Raw genomic sequence first — 20,965 nt, 5'->3', positions numbered from 1 at the left:
AGGCGTTGTTGTTCTGCTCCTGACAGAAGATCCCCTCGCAGTTTTTGTTGTCGTCCTTGGTCTTGGATGGGTCCTTCTTGTCTTTTCCATACAGCTGAGTCAGTCCGATGGTGAAGGAGAAAAGAACCAGGAGGAACAGGCCCAGGAACTTCCCAAACTCCTGCAGCATCTGACCCATGGAGATCTACCACCCCACACACACACACACACACACACACACACACACACACACACATTTTAAACATTTTATTTGGTTGGACAATTCACTCATAGACACAGTCCATCGCTCAGTCTGTTGATGTTCATGACCCATTTGAAGGTGTTTACAGCTTTGCAGGGAACCTGCAACCACACGTCTGCTGCTTTCAGACACACACTAACCCAGTGTATGGGTGCTTGCCTTTTTCACACTACCCGGGAGATGCTCACCAAGCTGTTTACACTTTAATGACCGTTTCTTTTTTTAGGGTTCTTCTGGAGCTGTGTTTTTGAAGAATGTCAACTTTGAGAGCAGCTGTCTGTGGGCTGGTGTTTATTACAGTTGTGCATCTACTTATTTTGGGAGTGTCTGCCCCAAGTGGACCGAGCAAATAATAGCTGAAATGTAAACATGTCCATGTCGGGACTATCTTGCTTCCATACGTGTGACAGACGACACCCTCTGTCCGCGCCCTCCCACTCTACTCAGGTAAACATCGGTTAATCCGCCGGAGAGACTATTTCTACCTTCTACCTTCTCTTTTCTTAGGCACTAGCAGCAGATTTAAAAATAGACACACGCAACCCAGGACAAAAGCAGTAATGAGGGCTTGCTCTGCCGCTCGGTGCTATCTAGATCGCAGCCCTCGCGGTCTGACACACGCAGGAAATTCTTGGGCTCCTGAGCGCGGATGAAGTTATCCAGAGTCTGGATTTGCCTGGTGTGTAACACATGGTGGCGCAATTCACCAGTGGCGGATGTTTCTGGGCAGCTGCCCGCTGGACTCCACGTGGCCCAGACAGCCGTGCTGAAATCCACAGGGGGAAAGACCTCACATTCTCCATGAAGCGTGCTGATGTCATCGGCTGCACAAACACCCATCCCCCCTCAGCATTTAAACAGCGAGCATGAGAGTTCAGCTTCTGCCCTCCTGTGTGCGTGTGCGCGTGCGTGTATATGTGTGTGTGTGTGTGTGTGTGCGTGTGTGTGTGTGTATGTGTGTGTGTGCGCGCATGCGTGTGTGCGCATGGCATGACACCCACGTAGCTTACTCAGAAGTGACACAGTACTTCCTGCTGACTAACCTTATTCAGTGTGAAGCACACAGACAGGCGGGGGTGTGTGTGTGTGTGGGGGGGGTGCATAGTCTAACTTATGGGTTCACGGCCTAACTTATGGGCTCATAGTCTAACTTATGGGTTCACGGCCTAATTTATGGGCTCATAGTCTAACTTATGGGTTCACGGCCTAACTTATGGGCTCATAGTCTAACTTATGGGTTCACGGCCTAACTTATGGGCTCATAGTCTAACTTATGGGTTCACGGCCTAACTTATGGGCTCATAGTCTAACTTATGGGTTCACGGCCTAACTTATGGGCTCATAGTCTAACTTATGGGTTCACGGCCTAACTTATGGGCTCATAGTCTAACTTATGGGTTCACGGCCTAACTTATGGGCTCATAGTCTAACTTATGGGCTCATAGTCTAACTTATGGGTTCACGGCCTAACTTATGGGCTCATAGTCTAACTTATGGGTTCACGGCCTAACTTATGGGCTCATAGTCTAACTTATGGGTTCACGGCCTAACTTATGGGCTCATAGTCTAACTTATGGGTTCACGGCCTAACTTATGGGCTCATAGTCTAACTTATGGGTTCACGGCCTAACTTATGGGCTCATAGTCTAACTTATGGGTTCACGGCCTAACTTATGGGCTCATAGTCTAACTTATGGGTTCACGGCCTAACTTATGGGCTCATAGTCTAACTTATGGGTTCACGGCCTAACTTATGGGCTCATAGTCTAACTTATGGGTTCACGGCCTAACTTATGGGCTCATAGTCTAACTTATGGGTTCACGGCCTAACTTATGGACTCATAGTCTAACTTATGGGTTCATGGCCTAACTTATGGGCTCATAGTCTAACATATGGGTTCACGGCCTAACTTATGGGCTCATAGTCTAACTTATGGGTTCACGGCCTAACTTATGCCCAGCTAAGCCTGTTCCATTAACAGGTGTCTGATAGGCTGCTGAGCCAGTGCCCAGCAATCTTAGTTAATAAACAGGATACAGTTTAAAAAGATTACCGTAGTCACATGACGCCACATCTAGTAATGAATAAATTATGATCTTTGTCATGTCACTGTGCATGTGGGAAAGAAAATGTGTGTGTGTGTGAGAGAGAGAGACTCCTTCCATATTTTTGAGTATCGTTCCGTGCCCTATTGCCTGGTGTGTGTGTGTGTGTGTGTGTGTGTGCGTGCGTGGACAGAGAGAGCACAGAAAGGCACACACACTCATCAGCTGTAACCCTGAGGGGCTGTTCTACAATAACACAGCATCCACCAACAGCGACGAGGTTAAAATCAGTCTGCAAACACTCATGAGAGTAGATGCCCTCATAACACTTCATGTAATAGGTTTGCCACAGTTGTAGAGGGACTCAACTATGGAGGGGGGGAGAGAGACAGATGGAGAGAAAGAGAGAGGGACAGAGGCAGAGAGAGAGAGAGAGAGACGGAGGTAGAGAGAGAGAGAGAGAGAGAGAGAGAGAGACGGAGGCAGAGAGAGAGAGAAGCCTGTTTGGCAGGTTTTGAAGCCTGTGTGTCGGCCTACACAGTGAGAGATTTTCTGCAACAAATCCACATAAAGTGGAACAGCACTCCAAGCTTAAGTGGTATTTCACACATATGAGCCAGAGAGGCAAATGAACAGACGCAGAACTGGCAGAGAGTAAGAAAAACTCAGAAGAAAACAATGGTGGGGTGGGCAGGGTTGCATAAAATGACCCAGTGCATTGATTTGTACAAGATAGAAGGAGAGCACTCTCTGAAATCCAGTTTGCTATTGAGCCTTTGGGAATTACATAATCAAACCAGCACTGAAAGGAGGAGACTTTTCCTCTGGCCTGTTATTGTGGATGAAGAGCGCTATCGATGGACTGTGATAATTAGGTATATGGAAGGAACACTGATCGACAAGCAACAACACTGCGTAGATCTGCTGCACAAGGCTGACATCTTTTACCACTCCCAAACCACTACATTATATACGTGATATTCTAGATTATATAAATCATATTCTGGATGCCTGACTACGAAATACTGCAGTGCAGAACTAACTGCACAGATTTGTCAATATACACTGCCCGAGACAAATGGGAATGCATGTCAGAGGTCTGAAGAGAGCAATGCAGAAGAGTTGTTTAAGGGGACTAGTTGCACTCCACTATATCTGAGAGCAGAAACGTAGCAGTTGGGTGCTGGGGTTCACCTGCACACAGAGACGTGCGCGTGTGTTCATGCGCATATATGCACGGGTGCTGGAGTTCAGCTGCGCGCAAAGACGTGTGTGTGTGTGTGTGTGTGTGTGTGTGTGTTCATGTGCACGTATGCACAGGTGCTGGGGTTCACCTGTAATGGCCCGAGGACTGAGCTGGTGGTGTACATGAAGAAAAGTCGCAGGTAGCTCAGCACGTTGGCGAACGCAAAGAGCCCCTCCGCCACCAGGATGGGGTGAGACGCGTCCCAGTCTTTGCGTTCCTTCTCCATGTCCCCGTTATCGAACTGAAACGACACACACAGCCGACACGCTCTTGTTTCTGTGTGCGGAGTTTACAGCACATTTACGATGGCCACCTATGAATCCTATTTAGAGTGCAGAAACGGCACCGGGGACTCCAGGGCCTTGATGGCAAATGTGCAGTCAGTCGGGACAAAGAGTTCCTTTCTGCTCTAGAGCAGGGACCACGCAACCGATTGGAGAAGACAGGACTGTGTCATGTGGAGTGCCGCACAGAGAACTACCTAACCGTCAACTAATCAGCTTTTGCCTTTTCTGAATTTTTCTCTTTACTGTAGTTTACCTTGTTTTATCAGTCATGTGAAGCACCTTGTAAACCATTTGAATTATATGTTTAAATTAAATGTATAAAATATAAATGAAATGTAATTATTGTCATGAATTTCTTTCTCTCTCACTCTCCAGGGGACCTAAACCTCTCAGTCATTCCAGAGTGATAAACACACCTGTGCTCCTTCTCAATAAGCTAAACACACCTGTGCTCCTGTCCAATAAGATAAACATACCTGTCCAGTAAGATAAACACATCTGTTCTCCTGTCGAATAAGATAAACATACCTGTCCAATAAGATAAACACACATGTGCTCCTGCACAATAGGATAAACACACCTGTGCTCCTGCCCAAGAAGATAAACACACCTGTGAAGTGACATAAAAACCAATGATAAACACGAGCTGCAGTATCCTGGACTATTTCCACTCACTTCTATTTGCTTACCGCCCTAATAGGACGAGATGCAACATTACCACCAGTCATCCTTCCACCCGAAACCAAATTAAATGTAGATGTTAGATTTATTGATCGGCGGATCTTTGATGGTGAAAGCTAGCAACATCCTGTGCTCCGCAGTGACCCAGAAGCCTGGAACTGTCTTTATTCAGTCAGGATTGTACAGCCACGCACCACGGGAGCGCCGCACTTACAGATCACAGGTTACATCATTCTTAGGGAGCTGATGACAAGTGATATTTTTGCAGCCAGCATCCGAGGCGAGGTGAGGCGAGGTGAGGTGAGGTTTATTTATACAGTGCATTTTATAAACAAAGCTTATAATCGATCTGTTAGGTATTATAAAGTTCATGCTCTGATTGTGTGTGTTTGTGTAAGAGGGCCTCTGAAACGAGAGTACACACTGGCATGGTCTGCCTCTCTTCTAGATATACACCATAACTGGAGCAGACTCTAGATAACGCCAGGACTCAATTCTGGAGGAGGTCGCTACCACCTTTTCGTAACAGGGCAGAAATGTAAATGGAGTGCTATATATGTCTCTTTTAGTGACCAGCTGCTTAGGTGGTCTTTGCCTCTGAAGGCCAGAGAACACCCATGTTAAGACCTTTAAAAGTTTATGTATGAAGGTCCTTCTTTGGAGATGATTTATATCTGAATAAACACGCTGGCCACTGGAGCAAAGAGCCAGAGCACCCAACTCACAGCAGACAGACTTCAGATCCCAGAAGGAGCCCCATTCCAGCACAAGAGTGGAGACACAGAGCTGCTTCTGGTTCAGATGAAAAGATACCTCCCAGACTTCCCACAGAATACAGGACACACACCCACCACACTGCAGAGGGATACAGGATGTCACCTAGTCTCAGCCACTGAGGTTAACACAATCGTTATTTCATTTAGCTGACACCTTGATCACAATTAGTGACTGAGTACAACTTGAGCAATTGAGGGTTAAGGGTCTTGCTCAGGGGCCCAACAGCAGCAACTTGGCAGTGGTGGGACTTAAACCAGCAACCTTCTGATTATTAGCTAAGCATCTTAACCACTGAGCTACCACTGCCCACTACTTTTATCTCAGACATGATTGTAGACTCTGCCCAGCCACAGACTGTCTCCTACTGTCTCCTAAGTGCATTTCTATAACGGACAGATGCTCCTATCTAGAGAGATTTACAATTTCATGCATGTTATAGAAGCAGGCAAACATGCCCATGGACTGTCGTAGGTACAGCACAGAGTGCTTGTCTAGATACACAACACGCTTTACTACAAGCTGCTGCTTTACTGTGTAACAGTGCTGGTTCAAATAACTGCCACACTCACAAACGAAAATCTGTATGCGGGACCTTGGCCTGCAAATAAGTTTAGTACTGTTGTGGTTATTAAATATCAGCATGTGCACTGTTACCTGACATTCTCACTCCTGCTTCTTAAATAAACCAATTCTACATATTTTGAAACAATAGAACCTAATTCTATTTAACCAATGTGGCCAAAAGTAACCCCTGTAGCAAGAAATAATGCCCTCAGTAGAATTAAATTGAATTCTATGCTTAATTCATTGATGCTTTTTCTGTGGGACTGTCTGCCTTCAAGCAAATAATGTCGGAAATTTCTTGTTTGAGAAATTATATACAGTATGATTCAATGAAGGCTTTAATGAGAAAATAGCGCTTGGCCAACAGAAGCCAATCACTGCATAACATTATTAAAAGTTAATGTTTTGGGGCTTTTCTTTAAATAACTGGACATGTTGATGGTAAGAGCCAGTTATATATTATTAGGGATGTGATTTATAGATTGATTGATTGATTGATTGATTGCAGTTTATCAGTCCGTAATGGCTTTCTTTAACCTTTAGCCGTTTAACCATTGTAGACTAGCATTATAAGTTCATCCTGTATTGTCTAACCTTGCTGTGTGCCACCACCTTGAGTGCGAAGGTTGCCAGGTAGAGAGAATTCATCACAAAGCTCAGCTGGTTCCTGGACTCTTCCAGAAAGTCTTCCAAACCTTCATACCATAGACGCTTCACATCTGACCACACCATCCCTGCAGGGTGACAGAAGTAAAGTGCTCCATTAGTATGCATACACACTGACACGCACGCACACACATACACATGAACGCACATATGCATACATACATACACACACATACACGCATACATACACATACGCATACATACACACACACGTGCACACACGCGCGCGCGCACACACGTACACATACACACACACAAGCACACACACATACGCATACATACACACACACACACACACACGCATACACATACACACACACACAAGCACACACACATACGCATACATACACACACACACACACACGCACGCACACACACACACACACACACACGTACACATACACACACACAAGCACATACACATACGCACACATACACACACACACACGCATACACATACACACACACAAGCACACACACATACGCATACATACACACACACACACGCACGCACACACACACACACACACACACATACACATAAACACACACAAGCACATACACATACGCACACATTCACACACACAAGCACACACATGCGCGCGCACACACACGCACATACACGCACACACACACGCGCACACACACACACACACATACACACACACACACACATACACACACGCGGGCACACACACATGCACACACACACACATACATACACACACACACACACACACACACGCACATACACACGCGGGCACACACACATGCACACACACACACACATACATACACACACACACACACACACACAAGCACACACACGCACACACATACACGCACACACACACATGCGCACACACACATGCACACACACACACACACGCACATACACACACACACACACACACACACACACGCACATACACGCACACACACGTGCGCATACACACACATACATACAGACACACACACACACACATACGCATACATACACACACACACACATGCATACACATACACACACACACACACACACATACGCACACATACACACACACACACACGCATACACATACAGACACACACACACACACATACGCATACATACACACACACACACATGCATACACATACACACACACACACACACTCCTCAGAATCTGATATGCAAACAAAGAATTCCTGGCATGGTGCAGACCTACTCCTTGTGCAGACAGTGAAAGACTACTTCATGCTAAGTGCTTCCCTGGAAAAAGCTCCAGGGGCAGTGAGAGGTGAGTGGTAGCCTCTCTCAACTATGAGCCGTAATGACTAGGATACTTTATGTCTGGAACTTCTGGGATTTCTGATTCATTATGTCTCTGTGCTAATTGGAATCATAAATCCTGCTATAACTGCACTCCCACAGTAAAAAAAAAAAAAAAAAGACCATTATAAATGTGGCCTTTTACAGTTTATTGGCCTGTTTTTTCCCCCTTTTAATATGCTCACAGATTTGCAGATTTACACGGGGGTGCACCTACATAAATTATATTCACATAGCCCTTTTAACAGTTACAGTTGTACAAACGTATACATACTTTTCTTTTCTCAGTGAGTACAAACACTCTCACATTCACTTTATTTCCATTATGAGCTTTCAGCTTGACCTTTGTGTGACCTGATAATGATAACTAATGATGCTTAAAAAGTATGTATAACACCAAAAGTCACTGAGCTGTTTGCTGAAACCCTCTCTCTGTGTAGTCTGACGGCAATGGTAATGGCATCTAGTGAAGTGTGTGTGTGTGTGTGTGTGTGTGTAAGTGTGCTTGTTTAGTTGTGTGTGTGTTTCTTTGATTGTGTGTGTGTGTGTGTGTGTGTTTCTTTGGTTGTGTGTGCATGTGTGTGTGTGTGTTTCTTTGGTTGTGTGTGTGTGTTTGTTTGGTTGTGTGTATGTGTGTGTGTGTGTGTGTTTGTTTGTTTGGTTGTGTGTGTATGTGTGTGTGTTTGTTTGTTTGGTTGTGTGTGTATGTATGTGTGTGTTTCTTTGGTTTGTGTGTGTTTGTTTGGTTGTGTGTGTGTTTGTTTGGTTGTGTGTGTGTGTGTGTTTGTTTGTTTGTTTGGTTGTGTGTGTGTGTTTGGTTGTGTGTGTGTGTGTGTGTGTTTGTTTGGTTGTGTGTGTATGCATGTGTGTGTGTGTGTGTTTGTTTTGTTGTGTGTGTGTGTGCATATGCGTGTCTGTGTGTTTGTTTGGTTGTGTGTGTATGCATGTTTGTATGTGTGTTTGTTTTGTTGTGTGTGTGTGTTTGTTTGGTTGTGTGTGTGTGTGTGTGCGTGTGCGTGTTAATTTTTGTAATCTTTTATAAACCTGAGTTCAGTTCAGCGACTGCATTTATTTTCTGCTGCGTGTACTTTAACCAGCCATGTTTTCCTCAGAATATCACTGATATAGGACCACACTTTACTTTTATGTTAATAATGCACCGATTTCATGCACAGACATGTGAGAAAATGATATATTGTGAGCTATTTTTCATAAGCATTGAGTCCCACCTGCTCTCTGCTGTCGGTCTACTGTCCAGTTGTCTAACTTACTGAAGCAGAAAATGTAAAAATTATGTTAAAATATAACGGCGTGATGACTAATATAACAGAGTAAAAGTACATTTCTGACTTCGCAAATGTACTCGAGTAAGAGTATAAAGTACCATCTTTTAAAACATCTCTTAAAAGTACAATTTGTTCTAAAAGTGCCTTAAGTAAATGTAATGGAGTAAATGTACTACCCGCCTCGGACCAGGGCCCAGTGTATCCAGAGCTCATGGTCTGAGGCTCACAACTCTGGGTGTCTAAACCACCCAGAGAAGATGCCCCTTCAGGCACACTGAAACATCCGTCTACAAACCTGCCGTATCAGCACAGTTTAGGACTGACTGATACTGTTTTTAAACTTCATATGTGAGGTGGTGTGATTCTTCTACAATAATAAAAAAAACCTATATACATCAGGGACATATGTACCGGGACAATACATCAGCACTAAAGTTCGGTGGTTGACCAGTGTTTTCAAATTCAACGTTTTACTATTTAATTCATGTCATGGTTATTTATTACGTGTTTAACATATATTGATTATTTTGCTTCTTTGCACTTTATATTTCACTGAAATTAAATGAAATTAATCAACCAAATGATGTGGTCTACTTTTTTTAGACTTTTTCCTATTATGTATAATTTTTAAGTGACAGGGGAATTAATTTCTACATAAATCATACCTTACTTAGTCATAAATAAATCTATTATTACACTTAAATATGTACAATATATGCTATTTTTTATACGATACTGTCACGCCTCGGTCTTCACTCAGTCAGAAATCCACCAATCATACACCACAACCACGCCCCCATTCCCAATCACTTATTATTCATAAACTGCACCTGTTCCTCGTTCCCTGTTCTCTCTGTTTAAGTCGCGCAGCTGCCCGTCGCGACCGCGCGGCTGTCTGACGGCATCGCTTTGTCTCCGCACAGGCTGCCTACGCTTCTGCTTGCACATTTTGCCTTTTCTTTTGGCTTTTGATTTTTGCTTTCCCTTGTTCCTGAAACGCTGCATCTTGCTCAGTGTCTCAAAATGTTCACATCTTTGCCGTTTACTGGCAGGAGATGAAGAACAACCACAAATACAAAAAAAACTGGGATGAGGTTCTAAAAAGCATCACAGCGCAAAGACAGTGCTGAATGGTAAATCACCTTCCTCAATGTTATTCAGGTATACGCTGTGATTACTGTCGGTTCTCCGTCTGTAATGTCTGCGCACTTGTGTGTATTTATCAGTGTGATGCAGAGCAGTTACTGACTGCTACTGATAATGACAAACACAGGTGAACAAATTTCTTCTGATTCTGACGTTCTTCTGAGTTTGCATATCTCACATGTGTCCTGGAGGTCTGGAGTGTAGTTTGGTGATATGCAGTTTGGTGATATAACTACGGCACACCCACCAAACCTGACAGCTAACTGAGGGGCAGTTAGTCTAACTCCAGCCTGGAGGGAGGTGGAGTTGGATGCCACCTTCTTAAAGGTCCACCCACGCAAGCACTCACCAATGATCCATAGGATGAGCAGGTAGTCAATCATCTCCAGGGGTGGGCCCATGGTGTTCTTCTTGCCCTCGTTGTAGACCAGCGAGTAGAGGTTCAGTAGGAGCAGGAAGCTGAAGTAGGAGGCGCTGTGTATGATGAACTTGACGAAGGGTGTGTGGATGAGCTGGCCGACACGCGAGCGCGGGCCCAGCAGGTAACAGACGGACAGCAGCGGCCAAAGCAGGGCAACGCTCAACACCGTCGCCATCTTCAGCGCCGTCGGCTTGCGCCGGTAGCTCGCCATCTCGCCGAACCACACCGTGTTCAGGAACTGCTGGCAATTGGACTGTGCCACAAACTGGAGGAACAAAAACAGACAGCGGAAATGAATCATTCGAGTGACTCATTTAATATCGAGACACGCTGTGTATATAAAGGAAGTAACCCGTAAAGATTCATGAGTGTGTTTGACTGTGTTTGTCATGCCTGCTTGATGGGTTGTGTTACATAAATGTAAGAGGCATACCTAACATGGTCCTTATAGCATTACAGGATGGGATGGTTACAGCCCGACAGGGAGAGGCTGTTACAGCCCGACAGGGAGAGGCTGTTACAGCCCGACAGGGAGAGTTAGTGTAGTAGGTACCAAAGCTGCGACTCCTGTGGCAGACCAGCGTTCAAGCCTCTGTTCGTGGCCACGACTCCTGACACTACACTTGCCTACCTCTGTAACATGGTTAAAAATTGTAAGTTGTTCTGGATAAGAGTGTCTGCAAAATGTGTAAAATGTACATTTACAAATGCACTTGTCTTGTCTAAAGCGACTTACAGAAGTGCTTTGTAGTTTATCAAATACATATCCTGTTACAGTACTTAGCTCAGTGGTAAGTATATCAGGCTGAAGCCCTGGCGAGAATGGAAGGAAGACAATAAACAAGTAAAAGAGGTTTTTTTCTGTTTCTTCTTCACAAACTGAGCTCTCCACGTGTGCTGGTGTGTGTAAAGAGGGCACCGGGCTCCTGTGTGCAGGAGTGTTCCAGCCTGGTGTCTCATCGCTGCAGTTTCTCACCTCCTTCTGGTTGTACTTGATGGCCAATTTGAGGCGACTGAGGTTCATGCGTTCCTCCAGCAACCCTCGCTTGTCCACATGGTCCTCGCTGGACGTGTGGTTCAGGATGACCTCCAGCTCACGGGAGTTGCGAGCTTGAGCCAGCAGGTCTTTGGCAAACATCTTGCACTGCTTGGCCAGCTCCTCGTAATCGTTCCTGGTCCCAGACAGCAGAGTTAAAAAAATAAACCTCCCATCCAGGACACATTGTTAACCATCTGCTTGATGGGTTTGCAAAATGAATTAAATATGTTTTTAAATACATAGTGCAGTGGCAAATGTAGAAATCTGGAGCGTGTGGGGGCAAAAATGAGTTTAACAGCGATGAAAACTGCTGTTTTCCTGGACTCTGTTTTAAGTGACTGCACCACGAGCTGTAATCACACAGCGGTTAGGAGTTTCACAACACATCAGGAATAATCTCTTCTGCATGTTTATCGCTCACATTCTCTCATCCAATTTAAATCCAGCATGACCCAGAACCAGCACTCTGCTGACTCATCGGCCTGGATGTCTACTACTGGAAGTCTATTTGTCTGTCTCTCTGTTTTCCTGTCTGTTTTCTAGTTTCTGGCTCTGTCGGCCTCTCTACCTGAATTCCACCTCAACCAAGCTGAGCTCCTTCAGGTCGGCACTCAGCTCAAACGCTCGCAGTATGGGGTCTTCCTCTGTGAGCATGATGAGGGACGGACTGGCCAGGCAGCGGTAGATGTCCAGCCGAAACCTGCAGGCAAGCAGACGTACACACACACACACACACACACACACACACACACACACGCAGACAGCCTCAATGAGTAATCAGCCTCCAGCAGTAGTGCTTGATGATGAAGTGATTTGTGTTAGCTGTATCCCAGCGTCCAGTAAACTGAACTTGTTAGCTAGTCACTTCACCTCCAAAAATAGATCTTGCAAATATCTACAAGCATCATGCACCTTTTAAGAAAAGAGCTCAGAAGAGCTTGCTGTCTGCCTAAATACCTCCTCAGTGAAATATTGCTTTCTAGCAAAAAGAACATTAATCGTACTATAACGAGGACCTGCTTTCTGTAACTACTGGAATCACCGCGTCTAAAATAACAACGGCTGCTCCGGACAGGCAGGGAGCAAGGCATGAACGAGATGGCTGGGAATGTTACGTAAGTATAAAGCAGTGTGTGTGTGCCCATGTTGGAGGGAGCCGCTCTGGTACTGTGAGCCCTTCGCAGGCGTGTCGCTCCCTGCCTGGAGTGGCGGAGACTGTCCTTCTTGTTCTTGGCGTTACACAGCGTACACTCGCAGCCCACGGCGTGGGGCCGGGGCAGGGAGATGTCCTGCTTCAGGAGCATGGTGAGGATCTCGTAGTTGTTCCGGTGGGCAGCCAGGATGACGGGGGCCACGTCCATGGTTGTGGAATACTCTGGATTCTGTATGCGCTGCATCAGTTTCTGAAAGGGAGGAGAAATAAGTGGATCCGTGCGGACCGCGTGAATGCGCCGCTGTCAGGAAGGTGACTAGTTGTGTCTCGGACGTTATAATGCGCAGTGTGTGTTCAGTGTTATGTAAGGAACAGCTTGGCTAGATGTTACTCTATATAGCCAGACTCAGGAAGCTGTCTAGAAACAATAGCAACAACAAAAAAAAACATATCCGTTGAGCTTTTATCACTTTATATTCAGCATGTAGGCTTTTCTAGTTACTCTATTTAGTAAATGTATTGCTATTGTGAACGATGTGACCCCTGTGATAAACGCCGTGAACCCAACAGGGACTGACCGCGATGGAGGGTTTGGAGGATCTTCTGGGCCGGTGGTTGAGAAGAATGTCGACAGCTCCAACCACCTCTGAGTCGATAGCCACCAAAAGTGCATCTGTTGTCTGTATGCTCACACACACACACACACACACACACACACACAACTTTCCCAATGCACAATGAACATAAATGCAGCATATTTTCTGCTTCACTGAAAGTTGTGAGTGTGTGAGTGTGTGTGTGGTATCGCACCTGACAGCCGTGCTCCAGCAGCAGCTGCAGTATGTCCAGGTTCTCGCTCTCGATGGCGATGGTGACCGCGTCTCTGCCCAGCACATCCACGCAGTTGATGTTCAGTTCTCCATGATGCTCTTCCAGAAGCTTCTTCACCATGTAGTAATCACCTTAAAAAACAACAGCAACAACAAAACAAGCCATCACTTCACCCCTCTAGTCTGGTCACTACTGTCTGGTTTCTCCCTCATGCCCAATGGCAGAAGGAAACAGACCCACGCGTATGTAAATCTCAGCACAGTGTCAGAGCGAAGGTACTGTCCAGAACCCTCCTGACAACAAATGCCATCAAAGGAGAACTCGTCTTCTGTAAGATGTGTTTAGGATGACTTTATATGGTAAGGCAGACATCCGCCGCTTGCCTGCACAGTGTAGCATGAGGTTAGAAGACATAACCAATGCACAACTGTTTTGTTCGCGTGGAGTGCAGATGGGCCTTTAGACTTGTGGGCGACAATTAGCAATTTTCAACCACTCAAAATGGGGCTTAGAACACATCTCACAGGAGCTGCTTTGTTTCAGTCAGTTCATCAGACTACAGTGATGGTGCAGGGATCAGATTATTTTTCCACAGGGATTAACAGGCTTTGGTATTGGCTATAATTTTCAACGGCTGTAAAATGCTCACATTACACTTTGAGCAAATATGCAAAATTTATCACATGCATTCCCTTGACTTTACACTAGCCAATTAGTCAAGAACAAAACAAACCGTTACAGGCTGAAATTTGTCAGCATGCCTTTGCATTTTCTACCAGAAATATTTTGACACACTTCTTTTTATAAGACTTTCGTTTTGCCTGACCAAGTGACAAACCGACGTTACAGTTGTAATGAACGATGATGTCATAGTCACAACAAAAACAGTGGCAGTGATATGACAGCCTACCCACAGCAGGCCTAAACCACAGTACAATGGACATAGCGAACAGAGTAACTCTATAAAACGGTCCGTTAACTTACCCTTCTCACAAGCCAGCAAGAAGAGTTTCTCGTCAAGGGTCGTTTCCTCTTTTACCTCCCTAACGTCTTTCAACGCTAGATATTTGTCCGGAGAGGACGCGTCCGTGCCCCGGTAAAGAGCAGCCATTACGACAGAGAGCGAATACGGTAAAACGCTGATGTGCATCCCACTAGGCAGACGCGACCTTTTTACACATGAAAGCCCGCTGGTGGGAATGGAGAGTCTAGGGATGATAGAAACCCCGAAGAACCACGAACACGACGCCGAAAGAGCCGAATTAGAACTGATTTGTGGTCAGCGAGGCTATAATCTCATCAGGATTGGGTTTAAAAAAAAGGTGGTTATTTCACGGTCGAGATGGAAAGACGGTCGTGCAGCAGGTACAACATAATAGCAAAACAAAAAACAAAAACATCGTCGCGCAACTGTTTTCAGAGGACAACAATCGGGCGGTTTTCCTCCCGCATCACTGTAAACGCCGCCGCGTACTCCCTGGTCCTGATGTTGATGGTCTGGTGTGCGCATGTGCGCACGGACCATCTGGCTACGCGGTCACAAGGACAACAAATATGTTGCATAATGTGGCCCGTCGTCGCGAACTACACGCGCTCCGTGGTCTTGCGCACCTGGCGCAGTGGCGATGGGTCGCAGTCTCGGTAATGAAAGTTCCTCTTTCCCCAGATACACTTGACATGTTTATCACAAATGTGTGCAATAGATGTGGTAAAGGCTTATCTTAAAGCAACATATTACATATTAACGCATCTGACAGACATATATAATAACTGAATAAATCTTGTTTAAATCTCATTGCTTTAATACAATAAATAATCTGTACATTCACACTGTCTAAAAAAAACTGTCTATGTCAGAAGAAACATGTTTAATTCAAATGTAAAAAAAAATAAAATAAAAATAGCACGTTTGTAGAGCCCATGGCTTTAGCTGTATGAAACGTGCCGTGTCTGCCCTAACGCAGTTAGCCAAGCGTACAAAGGGCTTTATAAGCTCATGGTAATTCTAGAGTGGGCCATTTTCCCTCCTGCCTCAGCCTGTCGGTCGACCACTCGCAAACCCGCACCACAGTCAGTCCGGCGTGCTTTAGCTCTCTCTGCGTAGCGCTTTTCACCACAGACCCAGGCTCTTAATAAGGATGAGAAAGACCACCCATAGATGATACGAGGAAGAGGACACGGTGGGACTCTTCAGGAGGCGCCAGAGAGCAGAGAGGTGGTTAGACATCAGGTTTACACAGGATTCACCAGAGGAGAGACCAGAGGAGAGACCAGGGGAGAGACCAGGGAAGAGTGAAGACAGAACAGTAAAATGTCTGTTAGGTCCTGGTGGGTTAATGACTGTGCCGGGCACATACGAGATGTTAGAGATATGCCATGATGATGATGATGATGATGATGATGATGATGACATATAGAGGTTCAGGGTAAGTGATCAGATGAAGAAAAGCCAGTGTAGTGTTAACGAGGCAGTTGTCAGTACATCAGGCTAGTTCAGAGACCGTCTGGGAGTATACAGTTGAGAGACAAGAAACAGACTCTTGACTGAAAAGACTTCGGTGTCCAGGAGAGGTTACTGAAGGCCAGAGCGACGAGTGGGTCTAATGGAGGCCGAGCGTTATTTGTACTGGACGGTAAGCCGTGCATGCAAAATAAAAAACAAGGTTTGTGCCAGAGACATGGATGTACAACAAGCTGAGATCACACCAGTGTTCAGGGGTGGAGAGTGCGATGGTGTGGATTACACAACACTCACACGTATAACCCCACGGAGAGTCGACGTCAATGACAAGGCACCACACTAATATATTCATAGGTGAACACTTTTCACGTTCAATTGGCACCAAAAACAATTTGATGTTTACTTTCCCGCTGTCGGAATAACTCTTAGTGAGTTTGCTTCTACCTCCTGATGCTAAGGAGGTGTGTTGAAGGTTTGTGCAGGATGCTTTTAGTGTAAAACAGCGCTGTTCAGACCCAGTCCGAAATGTACAGCCTATTTTTGGTTGCTTCTGCTCCAACACGCTGATCGATTGTGTTACCTACCACCTTTTCTCTAAAATGTTCTAGGGTTTGACACTGTTTGTCACCACTAGGTGGCAGTGCCTAACAGTGTGTGACTCTTAGGCTGTAAAAACGTTTGCAACTACGTTTAACATGATGGTTTGTACATTTGTAATCTGGGATTACTTTTAGAAGCTTTTCCCAGATTGCATGTAAGCATTTTACCTTTGTTTACATATGTGATAGTAAAACGTGTAATTTAGTTTATAATGTTCTCAGAGGAACAGAACGTTTCGGACAACAGTACTTCATTAGCTGTCCAGAACGGGTTTTTCTTTTTTTCTGGAAATCAGGTATACTACAGTGCAATGTTTATTACCTCTACATCTTCAACTACACACACATACATACACACACACAGAGAGAGAGAGAGAGAGAGAGAGAGAGAGAGAGAGAGAGAGAGAGAGAGAGAGAGAGAGAGAGAGAGAGAGAGTTTTAAACAAACTAAAGGGATGCTGTCACGGTCAAATCTGTTCGTGTGTTCTTCACCTCTGAAGAGCTAGATTTCCACTCCGCAAAGGAAATTAAGACCTGTAAAAAAATAGTGACTCATCGCAACGTTTTGTATTAAACGCCAACTTCAGATCACATCGATAGCTGGTTGGAGACGGAGAGGAGCTTGACGGACGTGTCGACCAGCCTATAGCGCTTTAAGCAGGACGACAAGCAGTACCACGGCCCAATGAGAGTCGAGAGTGGGCGGGCCCTTGCGGCGGTGGTGGGACTGAGTCGGTTCGGCCCGATAGTTTGAAAACACAACGGCGCACCGGGATCCGCGGCACGGGTTGCAGGTCGGAGCTCGGCGTTGCGCCTCCGTTACACCTCCGCTACACCTTCGTTGCACCTCCAGCGTGACCTGCGCAGTTATGGTTCATGTGCATTGATTCGCAGTAGCGGCAGTGTCTCTCTCTCTTTCTCTCTCTCTCTCTCTCTCTCTCTCTCTCTCTCTCTCTCTCTCTCTCTCTCTCTTATTCCGCACTGACCGATCCGGCCGCTTTTCGTACCCGGTAAACGCGTAAACCGTGATCCGTCACGCTCGGGCCGACCGGAGATGGATATTTTAAAGGCTTTCGGTGTTTTTCTACGGGACGAAGGAGAACCTTGCGCAGTGCAGTAACGGCACATCAGTGCTTCGCTGTTTGGGATTTCCAACGCGATGAGTATTGCATGACTGTTACCTAATCGAGAGGATGTTTTGTTCCGTCGCACACCAGGAGGAGATCCCATAGGCTACCGTTTTTAATCGTTGTTTGCTGAACGTGGAGCTGACGGAGGGGCCGAAAGCCGCTCTCTTCCCGGCGCTGTAGATGAGAGGTAAACAGTACCAGCAACTTAAATTGACTGCACCCCGAGCCGCGAACGCGGACTATGGGAGAAAACTCAAAACGTACCAGAACAACACGAAAATAATCGCCCAGCCTGGCATCGTGATGAAAGTGTTGCGGAGAAAGAGAATTATCCTGTTCATAGCTTATTTCCTGCTGCTGGTGTTGACCATGCTGAATTTGGCCAACTACAGATGGAGCAAGCAGCCTCAGCAGTGTAGCCACCAGGTGAGGGGCACCGCCTTCCAAGGGAGGTCCGACATCCGCTTCCTGTACCGGTCCACCCTGGCTAAGAAGAGACAGCTGGTGTACGTGCTGACCACGTGGCGGTCCGGCTCGTCGTTTTTCGGCGAGCTGTTCAACCAGAACCCGGACGTGTTCTTCCTCTACGAGCCCATGTGGCACATCTGGCAGAAGCTGTATCCCGGTGATGCCGTGTCGCTTCAGGGCGCGGCCAGGGACATGCTGAGCTCGCTGTACCGCTGCGACCTGTCTGTGTTCCAACTGTACAACAGCCCTGGGGGCAAAAACTTCACCTCTCTTGGCCTGTTCGGGGCAACCCTCAACAAGGTGATCTGCTCGTACCCGCTCTGCTCGGCCTACAGGAAGGAGCTGGTGGGCATGGTGGATGACAAGGTGTGCAAGAAGTGTCCCCCGCAGGGCTTGAGGCTGTTAGAGGAGGAGTGTCTGAAGTACAACACGGTCGTCATCAAAGGGGTGCGCGTCCTGGATGTCAACGTCCTGGCCCCTCTGATGGAGGACCCCTCGCTGGACCTGAAAGTGATACACCTGGTGAGGGACCCCAGGGCCGTGGCAAACTCCAGGATCAAGTCCAGGCACGGGCTGATCCGCGAGAATCTGCAGGTCGTCCGCAGCCGCGACCCCAAACTTCGCCGGATCCCGTTCGTGGACGCCGGGCACAAAATTAGCAAAAAGGATGGGGCAGACTACCACTCGATAGGTGCCATGGAGGTGATCTGTGACAGGACGTACCGCACCCTGCGCACGGCCCTGAACCCGCCCGGATGGCTGAAGGGGAAGTACCTGGCCGTGCGCTATGAGGACCTGGTAGAGAATCCCGTCCGGATCCTGCGTCACGTGTACCGCTTTGCCAACCTCAGCGCCAACCACGACATCGAGGCTTTCGCCCTCAACATGACCAACGGCACAAACTCCTCCTCGAAGCCGTTCATCGTGTCGGCCCGGAACGCCACGCAGGCGGCGAGCGCGTGGAGGACGCTCCTGAGCATGCAGCAGATCAGACAGGTGGAGGACTACTGCCACCAAGCCATGGCGTTGCTAGGCTACGAGCGCGTCAGGACAGCCGCCGAGGCCAAGGACCTGAGCAAGTCCTTGCTGGCTGCCTCCAAACTGTGACACCAACTCCCACCAAAGACTGTGGATTTACAAAAAGATCATCTGATTGGCTTCTGTGTCGCTCGGTAACTGTGGAGTCCAAGCTTCCTTTTCAGTATTGTATGGACGGATTTGAATGCATCATAGAAATGTAATTTTTGATTTTTAAAAAAAAAATTTGTTTGCGTATGTTTTTTGAAGTAATTTAATGCTACCATTCCTTTTAGAACCGGTTTCTGGATGTGTTTGAAAAATTGTATACGAGTTGTAACTCGAATATGAGTGTTGATATTGTACCAGTCATGTGACTTCCTCTACAGCTCTGAGTGGATGTTTTAGGGTTGTTTTGTACATTTCAGGCTCAATCCCTTTATTTACATTTCTTTACTCCCTTTCAGAGTGAAAATTGTGAATGGAAAATATCAACAATATCAACAAAGAAACCCAAATCTAAGCTAGACTCATTCTGAGAAGCTGGCGATGCTGTTCGTTAGTTCAGGCGCCTGTCAGAGACAATCATTAAAGTGCTCTGTAATGTTTTCTCTGTTTCTGCTGTTTTTTTTACCGGGTCGTCGATCAGTGCTTTGACTTAACCATTCCCTTGGTAGCCTCTGACGTCTCACGGCCTCGCATTGCTTCGTGACCTCGCCGTGGGGAGTTACTTAATTTTGCAGCTCATTACATTCGGCTCAGACCCTCTCTTTATAAATATAGAAATTACTTCTATAAATCACTTCTAAAGTGATTATAGACTAGTTAGATTAGATTTATGAGCGATCAGTATGTTTAACGTCTTCACCCGCGGCCTGTTATGAGGTGTTGAATAACATAATGGGACAGAAAACTCACCCTCCCCATTTCTTGTACTCTCTGTCTCCTTGCCCACAAACACTCGCACGGCATTTTAACTGCTTTCTAAAGTCGTGAAGTGATTGTAACTAGAGGTCTGACTTGAACACACCCCATCATTGTCTTTACCTCGAGAGTTCTGTGGAGCACACCAAGGATGTGAGTGTGTGCTGTCTGAGATATCCCAAATGAATCACTCGGTTTGTTTTGGAGCACGGCAGTGCCTCTCACACGCACCAAAGAGCTCGTGCGTCGTATAAGACAGGAGAACACAGTCTCTGCAGTGGGAAAAACCTTTCCAAGCAAAAACATCTGACCTGGAGGTAATTGCTGAATATCAGCTGCCAGTGGCCTGCAATCACAAACCAAACACAATGCAGCCTCAGACTTGTGTTGCATTCGGAGGGCTTTGTGTGTTAAATATCGGTCCACATAGCCTTTTAAAACCACTCGAACTGAAACTCAAGCGCCACCAAAACCAGTTTCAGCACAACTGAAATGAACAAAAAAAGCCAAAAAAAAAAAAGCAAAACGATGTTGACAGTGTAAGCAAGCTTTGTTATAAGAGTTCATTCACATTTATGAAAACTGCATTTCTTTCCAAAAATCTGTAAACACAACTGTTGACACAACTCAAGATTATGTACTGTTCAGCAGGGTTGTTGTGAAATAGGAT

General features: G+C 46.1%; 2 protein-coding genes across 2 annotated transcripts in view; one reads left to right on the top strand and one right to left on the bottom strand.

The window, feature by feature from the left end:
- Positions 1 to 15,205, bottom strand: part of trpc1 (transient receptor potential cation channel, subfamily C, member 1) — a 16,948-nt gene extending 1,743 nt beyond the window's left edge. The window contains exons 1-10 of the mRNA XM_027017779.2: positions 14,681 to 15,205; positions 13,676 to 13,827; positions 13,444 to 13,545; positions 12,913 to 13,115; positions 12,281 to 12,412; positions 11,650 to 11,845; positions 10,602 to 10,938; positions 6,437 to 6,576; positions 3,622 to 3,774; positions 1 to 184 (exon numbers count right to left, since the gene is read on the bottom strand). The exon at positions 1 to 184 is cut by the window's left edge and continues 7 nt beyond it. Of these exons, the coding sequence (XP_026873580.2) occupies positions 1 to 184; positions 3,622 to 3,774; positions 6,437 to 6,576; positions 10,602 to 10,938; positions 11,650 to 11,845; positions 12,281 to 12,412; positions 12,913 to 13,115; positions 13,444 to 13,545; positions 13,676 to 13,827; positions 14,681 to 14,846 (1,765 nt within the window). The 5' untranslated portion in view covers positions 14,847 to 15,205. The remainder of the gene's footprint in view (positions 185 to 3,621; positions 3,775 to 6,436; positions 6,577 to 10,601; positions 10,939 to 11,649; positions 11,846 to 12,280; positions 12,413 to 12,912; positions 13,116 to 13,443; positions 13,546 to 13,675; positions 13,828 to 14,680) is intronic.
- A 2,287-nt stretch (positions 15,206 to 17,492) lies between these two features.
- Positions 17,493 to 19,980, top strand: chst2b (carbohydrate (N-acetylglucosamine-6-O) sulfotransferase 2b). The gene has a single exon (XM_027017780.2). It carries the CDS (start codon positions 18,067 to 18,069, stop codon positions 19,459 to 19,461), a length of 1,395 nt encoding a protein of 464 aa, XP_026873581.2. The 5' UTR covers positions 17,493 to 18,066; the 3' UTR covers positions 19,462 to 19,980.
- Positions 19,981 to 20,965: the final 985 nt, after the last annotated feature.

The sequence above is a fragment of the Electrophorus electricus genome, chromosome 10, assembly GCF_013358815.1.
Source record: "Electrophorus electricus isolate fEleEle1 chromosome 10, fEleEle1.pri, whole genome shotgun sequence".
Taxonomy (NCBI): Eukaryota; Metazoa; Chordata; class Actinopteri; order Gymnotiformes; family Gymnotidae; genus Electrophorus; species Electrophorus electricus.
The sequence above is the reverse complement of the archived record's forward strand: the minus strand, read 5'-3'. Positions and strand labels throughout refer to the sequence as shown.

Excerpts from the sequence above, each read along its gene's own strand:
- chst2b (XM_027017780.2), top strand. The coding sequence starts at position 18,067 with ATGAGAGGTAAACAGTACCAGCAACTTAAATTGACTGCACCCCGAGCC.